The 16,263-nt window shown below is 39.3% G+C and overlaps 2 protein-coding genes across 2 annotated transcripts; both read left to right on the forward strand.

The window, feature by feature from the left end:
• Window positions 1-1,489: 1,489 nt before the first annotated feature.
• Window positions 1,490-14,211, forward strand: RSL1D1 (ribosomal L1 domain containing 1). The gene is made up of 10 exons (XM_031606870.2): window positions 1,490-2,597; window positions 2,680-2,819; window positions 3,036-3,174; window positions 3,751-3,899; window positions 4,028-4,129; window positions 4,730-4,823; window positions 4,912-5,040; window positions 5,792-5,995; window positions 7,360-10,289; window positions 13,312-14,211. Exons 1-9 carry the CDS (start codon window positions 2,562-2,564, stop codon window positions 7,696-7,698), a joined length of 1,332 nt encoding a protein of 443 aa, XP_031462730.2. The 5' UTR covers window positions 1,490-2,561; the 3' UTR covers window positions 7,699-10,289; window positions 13,312-14,211.
• LOC116237593 (transmembrane protein 238) lies at window positions 10,289-14,211 on the forward strand. The gene is made up of 2 exons (XM_031606887.2): window positions 10,289-10,978; window positions 13,312-14,211. Exons 1-2 carry the CDS (start codon window positions 10,581-10,583, stop codon window positions 13,319-13,321), a joined length of 408 nt encoding a protein of 135 aa, XP_031462747.2. The 5' UTR covers window positions 10,289-10,580; the 3' UTR covers window positions 13,322-14,211.
• Window positions 14,212-16,263: the final 2,052 nt, after the last annotated feature.

A 16,263-nucleotide genomic window follows, 5' to 3' on the forward strand; every position in this document is an offset into this window, starting at 1 on the left:
CTCCTGAAACAGTAGTTCTTTAATAACTTGGCATGTAAGCATCCATCTAGCTGGCAGTTGAACTTACGCGGAAGAACACAATCTAAAAAACACTGTTTGTACTCCAGAAGTAGCAGAGGGATCTTCTTTTTAAGTCTCTATAAAGTGTTCTTGTTCTTTTGTTTGTTTTGTTGTTTTTGTTTTTTAATTTCTGTATTCTTTGTGCTGCTTTTGTTGCAAAAAGTATACTTTATAAAGTGAGATCTAGGATTTTTACATCTGCCATCTGATAAGCTGGAGGAACACAAGCCTGATATTGGAATTTCTGGAATGCACAGTAGAAGAACAATCTTAAATCTCAAGGATCTGTTAGCAGCAGAAATAATTGCTGCTTGTACATCCCTTTTGCCAGGACAAAGTATAAAATTAGGGTTATACAGAAATACTGTCTTATTTAGCAACTTTTAAGTAATAATGTAGAATGGCTGGCAAGTATGTAATTTTAAATCAAGGCATTTACATAAGCATGACACGACTTAGAGAAAAATACACACATTTGTAAGCAGCGACCTAAACTGACAGCTACAACAGAGCATGTTTAGTGTGCAGGGACAGCAATGAGTAACTGTGAATTTGCCAAACTGAAAGTATGCCCTTCATAGTTTATACCCATTGCATGCAACTCATGTACTAAGCAAAATTGTTCTTATCCAGGGATTAACTTATTTTTCCTTGACAGCTCTATTAACTATATTAAACACCTTTCAAGAGAAAATGGTCCTACTAAGTTTGTTAAACTATATCTTCTGAAATTTAGTCACATCGGACTTAAAAAGCTGTGGAAACAAATGTGTTTGGATGAGACTGAAATGTGAGAATTTTTAATTTGTGTCATTAATAATAGTAAATCAAAATAATAGTGACATAACAGTCCCTTTAATTTATCTTAATAATGCTATGTTGACTTAGTACAGACAGGCTTCAAGCACACTTCATTCACCTCTTACAACAGAAGTCTAGCTTATTTTCAAAGAGTCATCTTTTCTGTTTTATTTTAACATCACACAAAAATATGTTGATGTTTTATTAAAACATCAGCTAAAAAAATTGCAAGGCCTGTGCAGAGATAGGAGAAAGGGTAATATAATTATCAGATTATAAAACACCATTGCTAGCATCATAGTACGCATAAATCCTAGCAATGCTAAAAAGAATGAAAAGAATGTCTGCCTGATTACATACTCTTCAATAACTTTCTAACACTTCATACAACAACTACACAGCAACCATTTATGTTACTTGTTCAAAAATCACACATTAGAAAGTTGAAACTTCCATTTTCAAGGATTTTTTTCCACTAGTATCAATCAGTATATGACTTACCTACAGCAACTTATATTAAGTCAAATAGTGTGCAATCTTCTACTTTCTGTATGCCTGTGACATTACAAACCATGAAGATGCAACTAAGCAACGCTGACGCTGCTACCAAAGGTTGTCACCAAGGCTGGAGGAGCCTTGAAGCCACTGTGAATGCTACCAGCATAATGAAAACATTATTACATAAAAGAGCTTTTTTTGACTAGGGTATTTTAATTCCTTTCTCTGTGTACCAGCACGCTGAACGTGTAGAAAATTATGCTGATACATGAAGGAATAATGCCATAAGTAAAGCCACTAGGTGGCATAAGCATTTCACAGCTAAGCTGTTTCCAATTAGTCAATACATTTCTAAACTGGAACAGAGATGCAGTAATTCTACCTTTACTGCTCACAGACAAGGAATAAGTGGTTTTATGTGTGATAATCAATCAGCTGCAGTGACAAGGAAATAGTGGAATTTGAGATGATGAAAGGTGTGAGGAAGATGAGTAGCAGAGAACAGACCCTGGACTTTAGGAAGGAGATTTTGGCAACGAGGAGGTGGGGTCTCATTGGAGGCAGATCTGAAAGGCAAACGTACTCAGAAAAGCTGGCAGCAGAGCTGTGAAGACAACCTCTTCAAATCGTAATGGAAGCACTTTCTCACACTGGAAAACAAGAAAATCTATCAAGAGATTGGCTTGGCTAAATAGGGACCTTATAGCTGTACTCCAGTGTAAAAGGACAGTACTACAGGTAAAACCGAAGACAGGCTGCAAAGAAGGAACCTAGAAACGTTGCTCAGGCATGTAGGCATTGCCACGGGAGAAAAGCTCACCTAGAATTGAAGGTATCTGGGGCCATCAAGGACAACAGCTTCTAACGCTGTGAAAGGAAACTGAGAAAGGTTCCAAGGACTGGAGAGCAGCAAGTGTTCCACCAACCCTCAAAGATATACCAAGAGGGCAATCTAGGAGTAACAGAGCAGTGGGGTCTGAAGTAAAGATAACGATTTGTACTCCGTCTGAAGACTACCCACGAGCAGCATACCCCTGACACCAGTACTCACACCAGCAGCGGAAGGAACTTCGCCCACTCCCGCCCCGCCCCCGCGCGACGGAAGGCCATTGCCTGCGGAAGGGGCGGGCCGGGCCGGCCGCAGTCGTGCCCGGAAAGAGGCGGTGCGCAGGCGCGGCGGCTGCACGTGTGCTGGTGGAGCCATGGCGAAGGGGCAGCAGAAGCTGGAGCGTGGGCAGGTGCTGAGGGGTGGCGGGTTGGACTGGACTGGGCTGGGCTGGGCTCGGCTCGACTCGACTCTGGCTGTTACTGTTGTTGCAGGTGAGGAAGGCGGTGAAGGCTCTCCTGGCTTTCGCGAGAAGCAAGGCTAAGGGAGACACGCTGCTCCTTAACGAGAACGAGAGTGTGCATCTCCTGGTGACGGTCTGGAAGATCCCACGCGTGGCGCAAGTAATCAAAATGTAAGAAACGTGCCTTTGGCCAGGAGGCTGCGGGTGTGCTCGTGTCCTTTGACTAGGGAAAGAGCGCTGTGCAGGTTCCGGGCTTGGAGACTCTGAGCGCCGCGGCCCCATCCTGGCGCCTCCCGGGCTGGCTCTGAGCGCTGCCCGCCCGCAGCAGTTTAGGCCTAGTTCTGCAAAACGCTTTTGCCTCCCTTCCGTCTCATGTTCTTATTGTAGACCGCTGCCCCATGGCATTCGAGCAGAAACGGCTGAGGTGTGCCTGTTCACAAAGGACGAACCAGATCTGTCTGCAGAACAGACAGAAAGTCTTTACAGGAAACTTCTAACCCAGAATGGAATCACGAGTGTTAGCCAGGTAAGGGAGATAATGATGCAGCGCAGCATCACTGTGTTTTTCTTGTAACAGCGAAAAGGGAAATTGATTTCTTTCCTGCTATTTAATATTCTAAATTCAGTGGTTCCAGGTTAATCTCGCAGAAGATTTTTCTGAGTATTCAAACTGTTCGTTTTTCAAACTACAGAATTTATTCAGAATAACTTAAAATTATATTTGTAGCATTCAGGTGTAATTGTTAGATAAATGCTAAGTATTGGATTTGAACTTTTTCAGTTTTACTTACAATGCAGAATATTCAAGTCCTTTGCAGCTGGATCGAATCACTTATACAACTCACAATAAAGCAGGAAAATATTTTCTATTCCTGTATTTATCTAAGTTTAGATGTTGCTATGTGTTCTAGTTCTGGTGATACTGTGCCAGGGATCTGTGTTGTCTGATTCTTAAAATTGAAAATCAGTGTGTCCTTTTTCTATTGATTGTCTTCAATGTTCTAAAACATCTATAACTGTTAGTTAAGACAAGTTGATTATGTGCAGTTATAAGAAATATTCAGTGCTGTGTTTTCAACTAGGCTGTTATTTTTTGTTGTAGGTCATCTCCTACAAAACTCTCAAAAAAGAGTATAAACCTTTTGAAGCAAAGCGTCGCCTCCTGAACAGATTTGATCTCTTTCTGTCTGATGACCGAATCAGAAGGCTCTTGCCCTCGCATCTAGGAAAACACTTCTATGAAAAGAAAAAGTTGGTAAAATTCTGTATATCCATTTTGAATTATTTTTAAGGATCTTATTGCTCTACTGAAAGTTTGCTAGTTTGCTTGATTTTTTTTTTTTTTAAATTCTTGTTCCCTTCACTTTTTTTCTTTTTAGGGCACCTTTATCTGTGAACTTGAAAGCAAAAAATCTTGCTAAGGAGCTCCAAAAGCATATTCAGGGTACTGTACTACCGGTTACCAACAAAGGGTGCTGTTAGTAAGTATGAACAGCTTAATACTGTGCATGAAGAGCTATTATACCTTAACTGTAGGAATTCTGAGTTATTTCACCCATTAACTTGAACAATGGGTGAAGGGTGAGCAGTCTAGGTATGGGTCATCTTGAACCTGAAGTTGTATAAAGAGAATCGTAATTCTATTCACTAAGAAGTCGTATTGTAAAGTTGTTTTTTTTCTATATAGCTGAGGAATTTCTAGGCAACTATCACTGACAAATAGCATGTATGGTCTTAAACAGTAATTATCATTATTATTTTTTAATTAGCTGAAAACTCCTCCCAAAATATTGTACAAGAATTTTTTCATTCATTGTGCATCTAAGATGATCTAAATATAAGTCTACCTTGGCAATATAAGGCAGGAGTTGCATTTCATAATGTAAAAAAGTTAATACGTGTAGCTTTTACTACGTGTAGACTTTTACTACAGAAGAATTCTTTAGTAGTCAGCCATCCTGTCTGAAGGCCAAGATAATTGCAGATAAGTGGGCTTTTTTTCATTTTTAGGTATACTTAAGAACAAATAACTTAGTGTTTTTACTTGCCCACTTATAAATATTACTCTTTTCTACTTCCAGTACAGCACGTATAGGCCACACTGGAATGAAAGTTGATGAGATACTGGACAATGTCTTTGCAGCAGCTGAGGTGATTGCTAAGAAGTTACCAAAGGTACTGCAGATTCATTGCATCTAATTATGAACAATGTAGCTGAAGACATGATACTACTTATATAATATACATTGTTTTATGTTTGCAGAATTGGAAAAACGTGAAAGTTCTTCACCTGAAGACACTTAAATCAGTATCACTTCCAATTTTTACTGCACGAATCTCCAACTTAGATGAGCTTGATAAAGAGCCAAATATCAATAAAAAGCAAGGAGAGGTAACAATTAAAAATAAAACTTTCCATAAAACTATATTGGAGCCGCTAGTTCTTTGGCTTCTTCTTATGCAGCATAGATCTAATGTGTTGGGTTTACAAATCTGAGCAGTAGATTGAAGACAAGTATGGCTACAAATGGGTCAGGTACTCCTGACTATGAGCACTTCCAATACACAGTAGCAATAAATCACTGAAACTCCCCCAAGAGGTTATAACCCAAACTGGAAATAAGCTGGTTTCTAGTCGACTCAACTGAGATTGATTCTCAGAACTTTTGCTTGAATTCATATTTGTTTATTCATATATGCTTACTGAAACTACATTCATTAACATATACATGGATTTAGACTGTGTCCATTGTGGTATGTAAATAATTCCCACTCTTAGATATTTGTATCTTATTTTGCAGAGAATGGGTAGGGAGAACTTCATCTACATTAAAAAATAACAATAGCTATTCCTTTATTTTGAGTTCTGTCTATTCCATCTCTGTTTCTAAAACAAATTGGTAGCACATATATACATTTTGAAAACTTTAATATTTACAGTAATATCATTTATTTATGAATTTTCCCCTATGCTGAAAGTAACACATCTTTTTTCATATTTTACTTATGGTTGACCAGCCTAGGTCAATTGAAAAACATTTCAATTTGTTGCTAGACTGCATTACTTTTAGACATATGAAAACAATTGTTATATGTTTAGAGATGTTATGGGGATTTGTCTGAGTACTTCAAATTAATTCTAGAAGGAAAAGAAAAAGAAACCAAAGAAGGCAGCTAAAAAGGTGAATTCAAGACAAAGTACAGTGACAACTAAAAATAAGGCTGCTGCTGCTACCCAAGAGCTTGTGATAAAGGAAAAAGTAGTCCAAGAACCAGAGGAACATGCTGATGATGAAGAAATTCCACAACTGGTGCCTATGCAAATAACCAGCCTAACTGAGCTAAAGGTAATAGTTTATTATTAAACATTTCAATTAAAACTAAATATTTTAAACTATGTAAATAATTTGTCACCAAAGGAATGGTGTGTTTTAACATACTTCAAATGAACTATATTTTCTTAAAACAAAACAAAACACGAAAGTGAGAGCTGAGTTAATGGGGGGGTGCTTTGCTTTTGATTTTATTTCTTTGTAAAAGGAAAGCTGCTGTTTGTCACTTTCTATCTTTTCCTGAATATCAGCCATTTTGCTTAGCTTATCTAACAGGTCTGAAGTCAGAAGGAATGTTAAAAATGATTAAAGATGAGCTTCATCCTTTAAGAAATTAAATCAATAATTAATTTGATTAATTCCAAATTTCTTATAAAAATAATAATAATAATAATTTATTGTATTATCTAATTGTAGTGAAGAACTTGAAAAACAAATAACACCTTCTCTAGAATAGTTATGTGCAACATTAATGATCACATGATATACACTGAGAGCAGTTTGCAGTGAAACAGTGTACATATGTACTGCTGTGAATATTGGAGGTAATGAAGACTGGAGGTAATGAACATCGCTAACATGCTTGCAAAGCAGCCAAACTTGCATTACTTGTGCCTAAAAAATACCCAGTGGAAAGACAAGGGATGAATAAAACTGTAAGGCTTCTAAATTCAACTCAGTTAAATTTATATTTGTGATTGGAGCATAGCCTTAATAGGTATCTATTCGGGGATGTCTGAACGGATGTCTGTGCTACTATGATTATGTACAGCAGAACAAAAAAAAAAAAATCAGTTTGCTTCAAGCTGCTGTTGTGCAGCTGGCCTAGATCAGTTCATGTGATGTGATTGCCAGAGCCCTGGGATGGTTACAGCTGAAGTTGAGTTGGATTAATTGTTCTGAAAGCAACTCTCTTTCATGATGCTCATTTGGGAATATCTCTAGAGAATACTATGCCTGGACCACATACAAAGCACAGTCAGTCTCTGCATATGGCTTTTGAATAAAAGCTGTGTCTATCAAATCTAATAAGCCCAGACATGTAGCAAGCTTACTGTGATTTCAGCTCTGCCAGCAGAGTAGTTAGTGACTTGGTTAGCCAGAAGGGTGAACATCCTTGTATCTGTTCCATTTATTTACTTTGTAACTATTTTTATATTTTATGTTTTTATATAAACATAGATCTAATTCTGTGTTTTGCCTTCTACTTCTGGCAAAATACATGAGTAAATCATTTGGGCTAAGGAATTGTGTAATCATTAGAAAGCATTTGTCACTTATAATGGCTCTTTTAAATCTCTTCAATAACAGTAAAAATGTTTGTCATTTGAAAGGGTAATGTTGCTTGGTGTTTTTTTTTTTTTATGTCATAATTACAGAAAGAGGAACCAAGTCAAAGTCCAGAAAGAAGTGTCAATCTGGTCAATAAAACAAAAGCAACACTTGGTAAGAGAAAGAAACAATTTCTTGCTCCAGAAACTTCAAAACAGAAAGTTATAGAAGAGCAGGCAGACTTGCAGATGTCACCAAAACAAAAAAAACCCATGCAGCTCAGCGTGGCAAAGGAAGAAATAAAAGAGTTGGAAAAGACTCCTAAAAAGCCTGAAGCAAAGTCTTTTGCTACACACAAAGCTGGCAAACTAGCACAGTCATCCAAGAAATCTTCCAAAACACCCAAGCAAACAGCCAAGAAAGTGTGTAGGCCTCAGTCATCATGAATGTTGTCTATCTACCGTAACATTTTATGTAGTTATTCTATGCTGTCTTTTCATGAATATAAAATAATGCCTTTTTAAGTAAAACTGACCCTAGGAGCTTTTTCTCACTGGCTTTATGATTAATTTGTGTTTCCTTCTAATGGAAGAACAAATAAACACATTATTTTAATTAGCTGCATTTGCTACCTTATATCTTTTCCATCTTTAAAAAAAAAAAAAGATGCAGCTGTATCTTTCAATTTAAATCTTTTGGTTTCTAGAGCTTGTTGTGTTTGAGCAACGTTATTTTTGAAGGATGTCTAGCTGTATGCGTAAGTTCAGCTGCAGAACAGCATGAAGTTATATTTTTGTTGTTACTGCACAGCCACAGTTTACATGAGCTTTTTCCTCCCACCTGACTTCCACGTTCTGTGTATGTTTTAGAGTTAATGCACAGGGATTTCCTTGTTCATTAAACTCTGCATTCATGTAGCAATGTCAGTGCTTGTGATTTTCATTACTACAGTCTTACCTTTAAACTACAAACATGAATTTCTTAAATTACTATGTCTTTAAACCTTCTGGCTTGTCTCTCTTTACTATTTCCTACCAATTTTTCAATCTTTCTCAGTAATTCCTATATACTGTTAAAGTGTTCTGTTCCACTTCGGTTTCCTCTATGCTGTTCTTCACATTTAAGACGACAAAACTACTGCTTTTCCCTAAGCCTCATATAACAAGGATGTACTTGACTCGAAAGATAATCAGTTTTGTCTCCACTGTATTTCTTTGCATTGCTTAGATTCACTTTTCAAAGCTTAAAATTACTGAGGTTGTTTCTAATATATTTGCACATCAAGGGGAATAGAGCTCTGGTCAATTTTAAGTTTCTAGACACCACAGTAGTGAAGTAATAGTAAACTGATTTGTTTCAATGTTTTCCACTTAAAATATGTTTTGAGCGTTATCTATATGTCTATAAAATATATTGCAAGGGCATTTGCATTTAATGTTTCTGTAACTACATCAATATATGGTAGACTTCAGTTCTTAGTCTTTTCATTTCACCTTGTAGCTACTTGCTAGCTGTTAAATGGAGTAGTAACTTAGCTTGTATGCTGTTAGACTGAAATTGAACCCCTGTTTAGGGAAATACCATGCATTCTGGATCAGACCACTATCTGTTGGTTGGGACACAACACAGTGTTCTTTACCATATGTATCATTGTAGTTCCTTCCTTAATCAACTGTTCTGTTAAGGAAACTTTTTTTCCAGGGAGAATGACAAAAATAACAAATATTTATTCATTGAAAGTTCTAGACTTCAGTAATCAATTGCACTATTAAAAATATATTAAATTCTAAAGGCAGAGAGAGTACACTGTTTGTTCTTTGTAGTACAAATTATTGTATACATTTTTCACTTTCTAAAAAGAAATTAAAGGTGGTGTAGTGGTAGCAATGTATTGTGCTTGTTAACAGGTACATGCTTTCACCTAAGACAGAGACTTAAGTACGCTTTTTAGAACTCATTCACTATAAATGTATACATCTCTGTAGTATTTTAGTAACTCTTACATCTTTTGTCTTATTTGCTTTGGATTGTATTTCAATACCATGTATTTTATTTGATGTTGCAAGAAATAGCATTATTACTGAGGCCTAGTAAGAAGAGAAACTAATTCAATCTTGTTTTCCTTTTGATTTCATCTTGTCTCTCTACAGATACCTTTTATTGAATAGTGTTGGTAACGCAGGCAGGCTCTGATGAGCAGTGATAAGTGAACAAAGTGCTATGATTGAAACAGAGTGTCTGATCTTAACTACAGTAAACCAATTGCATTCTTCGTCACTGTTATCCTCAGTGGCATCGTTGTAACGAAGATGTAGAAGCTGCTCATGCTCTTAAGTGTGTGTGTCTGCCCCCGGTCTGGTATTCGTGCTTACTAGTGGTTGCATGCTATTAAGCAAGTGTTAGAAAAGTCTCCTGAGAGCGTGTGCAGGAAAGCCTACGCTTGTATGTAGTTACTGTGCTTGAGTGTTGGAAGGTGGAAAGATGCGTACCGGATCCTTCACTCTCATTAGGTGACCTACACCACACATTGCACCTTTTACAAATCAGGTTCATCTCTGTACTTGCATTTACTACTTGTTGCCTGCTTGTTACTCTGAAGCTGTGTTCTGACTGCTCCTTCTAAGCAATCTCCTCAAATGTGTACTCTATGTGACCGTCACATTTTATAACTGTGTTGTGAATATCCTATCCCCTCTAGGCTGCCTAATCACTCACACAGGGCTGTCTGGAACGGTACAGCTCCCTCCCACCAGCCTCCTTTGGAGTGCGTCCCTTCTGGGCAGAGGTGCCAGCACGTTTGGCTAACCAAGGCAAAAACCCTCGCATCGGGTCACGTCTTGGTGCCGCCCAGGTGGGAGCGCCCTCAGTAGTGCCGCACGCTCACCTGCACCAGGAAACGGCAGGAATCAGCAAGGGATGCTTCAACTCCGGAACGCTGACAGCTGCTACGGGCCATCTTCTCCAACGCCTGCACCAGCTATTCTGCCGTTAAGTGAAGCGATGCCCGGGAGACCTCGCAACGGGAGGTCCTTGGCAGGTGAGGGGCAGCGGCCTGACGGGGCGGAAGCCCGATCTGGGCGAAGGGCCCCCGCGAACGTGTGGCCGGCACCGCGCCGAGCGCTCAACGCCGGGGAGAAACGCCCGACGTCTGTGGCGCGCTCCCGAGGGTGCCGTCTTCCCGCCTCGCCTCAGCGGCGGCGGGGCGCGACGCGGGCGGTTCAGCGAGGGGCGGGGCCCCGAGAGTACAGGTGCGGCCGGAGGGGGCGCGGCCTCGGCCTCCCCCTCAGGTGCGGGCGGCTCGAGGCGGCGGCGCCGTCGTTCTCCCACCATGGCGGCCCCCGGAGGTCTGGGCCGCTGCGTGGCCGCCTTCTGGCTGGCGCTGGCCTTCGACGCGGTGGGTTTGGCGGTACTGCTGGCCGGGGTGTTCGCCGACGTGTTCTTCGCTGACTTGCTAATCTACGCGGGCGGCATCGGCATCTTCCTCAGCCTCATCTGGTGGGTGTTCTGGTACGCGGGCAACCTGGAGGTGTCGCCAGAGGAGCTGCGCGACGACGTGGGGCTGGCACCGCCCAAGGGCCGCGGGGATAGCGTGCTGCGGGGCTTGGTGCACGGCTTCAGCCTCCGCCTCTCTTCAGTTCTCGGCACCGCGTCTCGTTCCCGCCGCGCCGCCGACCTGGAGCTGCAGCGCGCTCGCGGCCCGCCGCGCCGCCCCGCCGACGGCAGCAGGCGAGTGGGGGGGGCGGCCGGCGGGGGGCCGGACCGAGGCGTGTCCTGCTGGGGTGGGCACGGCCGAGGGAGCTGTGTGATAAAGCTGGGTTGGGGGAAAATCGGTCATTCGTGTCTGGGAACGCAGGAAATCCTCTCACCTCGTGCTGAACTTACGAAAAGTAACAATAGCAAAAACTTGTTATGTTAATCCCATTGGTCCATTAGGAAAAAAAAGAAAAAGTTGATTCTAACGATAATGGAAATTGAAAATTTGCTTACACACAGAATCAAAGAATTGTAGGTGTTGGAAGGGATCTCTAGAGATTATCGACTCCCAACCCCCCTACAAAGCAGGCCCCCTACAGCAGGCTACGATGTCTCAAAATCAAACAGACCAGCACGAAGGACATCCGTAAGTCTATGGGTCCCTATGAAATGCATCACAGAGTCTTGAGGAAATTGGCTGATGTAGTTGCCAAGCCACTCTCAGTGATATTTGAGGAGTTGTAACAATCAGGTGAAGACCCCGATGACCGGGGAAAAAAAAACAGCGTCACACCTGTTTTTAAGAAGGGTAAAAAGAATAACCCTGGGAACTACTGACCTGTCAGTCTCATCTCTGTGCTAGGAAAGATCATGGAGCAGATCCTCCTGGCAGCTATGTTGCGGTGACAGAACAGGGGGAAATGGCTTGAAGCTTAAAGAGGGTAGATTTAAGTTGGCTGTAAGGAAAAAGTCTTTTTTCTTACAGGAAAGTAGGATGGTGAGGCACTGGAACAGGTTGCCCAGTGTTGTGGTTGATCCCCCAGACTTTTAAGGTGAGGGTGGATCAGCCCTGGGCAACTTGATTGAGCTGTGCATTGCAGCTTGAGCCTTGTTCATTGCAGGGGAGTTGGACTAGAAGACCTTAAAGGTCCCTTTCCAACTCTAAGGATTCTATAGTTCTATGAAATGAAGTATGCATGAGCATGAAGAATTTGGCATTTCAATCTTGGAAGATCTGACATATGGCAGGATACCAAGGCTGCAGTCCTGAACTGATCCTGACTGCTGCTGAACTGTTGACAACAACTTGAAATGTGAGGTAACAAATAGGCATAAAGCACTACCATTAGAACTCCTGTGAGGAAGGAAGCTCATGCTCTACCAACACAAAACGCTCCTTTTGTTGCACACAGAAACAAACAAACAAACAAACAAAAAAAACCAGTGAAATGCCAGCTGGCATATTATCTTGGAGGCAGAGTTACAACAGATAGTTCAAAACTCATAAGGAATTCATAGCTGAGCTACTTGTCACTGTGAACCTCAGTCATCTGAAGAATATGGCTACTATTGAGTCTGCAAAGGCAATGTCAGAATCCAGCTTCAAACATCACTTGAAGAATCACTGAAGCTTTGAAAACATTCCTGAACCATTTGTGCGCATAGCACATTTACATAAGAAGGAAAGTATGGAGGGAGAAAAAAGTCAAACTTTCTATACTTACTATACTGGCTATTACAAAAACTTCCTGTTCAATTAACTTGAAATTACACGTATAAGAAGTCTGGATGTTAAGGGGAAGTGCAGTGAACTGTTGTTGCTTTACTAAGGAAGATTGTTCTTTATAGAAACTCATTTAAGCATTTTTTGTCACTTGGTTCTTGTGCTTACTAGTTTTGCTGTGTGTTTTTTTTTTTTTTTCCTTGTTCAAGGTAAGTGAAATACTACATGCTGTTTCGATTTTGTTTCTAAAAGATATATAGTAGAAATGGGTGAGAAGGGTGAGAAATCTCAAGGTATGAAGTGAGTTATACTGAAAGAATAACGAGTAGGGTTCTTGAGTCTGAAAGGAGAAGCAGAGCATAAAATATTCAAGTCCATCTACACAGTCATAAGTGGTATCAAAATATGCATAAGGAACAATTGTTTATTACCCCTCCAATGACAAAGCACGTATCAAAGAGTTGTTGCATGTTTGACGTAGTGTAAAGTGACAGATAAGAATTTACAGACTCAAAAAGCTACAAAGAAAAACAGAAGTGACATGAAGATGTTATGTTCCATCTGGACAAGACCTGGGGCAGTAAGTGGAATTTGAGATAATATTTTGAAGAGGTAATGTTTGCATGCTATGATCTTATGCTTTTAACATCCACACTTGGTCACTGTTGGAGATGAGCTGTTGATGTTTTTTTTTTTAATTTTTATTTATTTATTTATTTATTTTCATGTGTGGGATCCAACTGGCTGTTAAACATGCGGAAAAGTACTTTTAAGACTGATTTCAAGGTATGATTTAGAGTTTTATATGGCTGTTTTAAGACTACTTTGGAGTAACTATTTCTTAATGTATTATGATCTGCAGGATCTGCTGAAGACAAGCCTGTTGAAGTTGTTGCCTCTAAAAGAATTGAAACTGCTACACATTATGGAAGGAGAAATCCGTATTCCGTGCAGTAAGATTCTTTCATATGGAATAATTTCTGCAATCACAGTGGACTTTATATGAAGTGGGTGCATAGACCTATATCTCTGCCAAATGCACCTATTGCAGTGTTGGACTGGATCACATCTGTTTGTTTTGTTTTGTTTTGTTTCATTGTTGTTTTGTTTGTTTTATCATTTCAAAACTTAAATTTGATTTTCCAGGAAGTGAGAACTAAAAAGGAAACCAACCCAATTCACAGAAAAAATAACTGCAGCATGTTATACATAAGTATCTTTCATAATGACCTGGGAATGTTTGGATAAAAAGCTCTTGCACAGTGAAAAGCTTTTGCACTGTTTTTCTAAGGTCTGGAAGTTAAACTCACTGTGAATTTTATATGATGTCAGTGCAATACTTTTATTTGTAAGGGTGCTTTTAAAATACCTGTGTAAAAAAAAAAAAAACTACTGGTGCAAAGTTATGAATGCAGAAGTTGTTAATAGTGTAAATACAAGATTTACAGTGACTCTTATGAAGTTTCATCATTATTTTGGAATAGCTTGGAATTTGAGGTTTTATAAGTACAGAAGTAAAAATAGTGACTGGCATTCCAATTCTTTCTTCATAGTTACATATAATGTAATATGATAAGAGGAGGCTTTTGAATTCAGTTATGATACAATAACTTTTTCTAATGCTGAAGCATTAAAGAAACTGTAGACTAAAAAGCCCTCTGATGCTTTACAAAATTCTACCAAATTTATATGTAGATGCAATTGAAATTAGAAGCAGCACGTATAAAAGATTAATATTAAAGTTAATGTTACCTAAAACTCATGTATGTGATAAATTTTTGTGTTCCTCTGCTTCTGCACTAACACAAAGAGTTTGAGACCACCACTGGCATTTATGGTAGCATCATTGTTTTTATGCTGTACCTTATTGAATACAAGGAAAAAAAGAGGGTTTACTCAGAACACTGTGGCCGCATTTCCTTGTGAGCCCATTAAATATCTTTCAATGTTCTCTTGAAAATTACTGGACTAACTTCTACGTGTATTCTATTTCTTTAATTGTTTTCCAAATGCTGTCAGTCTTTTGGTAAGTTCACATAGACACTAGATGTGGAAGTCTATAATTTCTTTACTAAATGCAGGTGTTAGGAATTAGAGCTGTATCCTCCTTTTAGAGAACTGCAATGTGATACCATATTTTTATTACAGTGGTCTGATTAAAAAACAAACAAAACCCTCCTCCCTAAAACCTACATATCGTGGTTTCATGTCTTTTCCAAGACAATTTTTCATTTTTCTGTTCTGAAAAGTTATTTTTCCTGACTTATCTGTAGCTTCAATTGTTAAACTGAGTTTTGAGATGTAAAATGTCTAGTGAGTAGAGTAGCAGCTATAAATTAACCCAAAATTTGTGCAGCCATTCGTGTACTAGCTCTGATGACAGTTTTCTCTAATTTAGTGTTGCAGTTATAATTATCAAAGTAAACTGAGTAGGGCTTTAAATTTACTGCACGTTACAATGAATCTTCTATCCAGTATCAGATACTTAGTGATTGTGATGGATGGTTGTTAGAATGTCATTTGGCTGCTGATGTGTCGCTCTAATTATATGAGATTCCAATGTTTACAATTATGAACAATATGTACAATTTCATTTTTAAATATAGGAGCTGGCACATCAAAAAATAAAGATTATGTGTTCTTCACAGAGGAGTACCATGATGTTACTAATGATGTATATCTAAACAAAGAGGTAAAAAGTACTTGCTGTGGAGCAATGCCATAGCTATGATGTGGGTTGTTTGTTTGTTTATTATTTTTAATATAAAATAGTTACTCTGTCATGCTGCCTATTGTTTGCATTCCGCACAACAAAGATTAATATTAAATAGAAGGTGGCAACTTGATTGTTAGCAGTTAAACATTAACAGATGTTTAGTGTTATCTTAGTTTCCTGGTGTCCTTGTCAGTTGTAGCTCAGTGCAGCACAAAGTCCATGCAAGGAACATTTACATTGTTGATTACAAATAACTTGCACACACATAGGAGTGTGTGTAATTGCATGAACACAGCTTTATGTCTAGATTCCTTCAGACCTAAAGGCCAGTCTCTGCACTGTTCAAATACAGGCAAGGGTTCCTGTAACCAAGTTTCAGCTTTGTGTTGCTTATACATGAGTCTTTTGTAGCTGGCTAAGCCTTAATGCTAGCTCAAAAGGATACTTCCTTTATGTGACTAGTAAAGGATCATGTAACTCTCTAACGTATAACCATATAGCAGGGTTAAATGCTTGCTGTTAGGCTCTTTAGATAGGTACTGTATATATGGCTTATTTTACTTCAATAGAAACATCTTATCCATGGAGAAACTAAATGGAAGTTACTAATGAATTTTCTAACAATCTCTGATGGGACTGATGGGTTTTCTAGGGAGGAAAATTGTTGAGGAGGAGCTACTTGTTGCAGAGGTGGCCAACCCAGAGGATCAGCGGGTGCTATAGCTGGAGAAGGGCTGAGATCAGTCATTTTATTGCTGTAGCTGGTCTGTGTGAGCTACAGAACAGTGAAGTGTTTGGCTGAACTGATGAAGGTTGGGAACACTCTGAACATTATGAAGAACTATAAAGGAATACATGTGTTTTCATTTGTACTTTTTCAGGGTGTTCTGTGAAAGTTATTGAACGTTTTAATGTTTTTTAGTTCCTTCTGAATTATGGTTATATCCTTAAACATATTCAGTTGGAGAGCACTGAGGAACGGGACTGCATCCATCCATGCATGCAGTGCTCAGCAGTGGGAGAGGAGCATCTGTTCCTGCACTGAGACAGGAATGTGGATGGGGTATTTTGTTGAGAATGTTTGGAGAACGATGGCAA

This window comes from Phasianus colchicus, chromosome 16 (assembly GCF_987193195.1).
Source record: "Phasianus colchicus chromosome 16, bPhaCol1.hap1.1, whole genome shotgun sequence".
Classification (NCBI taxonomy): Eukaryota; Metazoa; Chordata; class Aves; order Galliformes; family Phasianidae; genus Phasianus; species Phasianus colchicus.

Bases quoted from the DNA above. Each gene is read 5' to 3' on its own strand.
- RSL1D1 (XM_031606870.2), top strand. From the start codon at position 2,562: ATGGCGAAGGGGCAGCAGAAGCTGGAGCGTGGGCAG. The intron at 2,820-3,035 runs GTAAGAAACGTG...TTCTTATTGTAG, and splicing joins GTGGCGCAAGTAATCAAAAT to ACCGCTGCCCCATGGCATTC. The intron at 4,824-4,911 runs GTACTGCAGATT...TTATGTTTGCAG, and splicing joins TTGCTAAGAAGTTACCAAAG to AATTGGAAAAACGTGAAAGT.
- LOC116237593 (XM_031606887.2), top strand. From the start codon at position 10,581: ATGGCGGCCCCCGGAGGTCTGGGCCGCTGCGTGGCCGCCTTCTGGCTG.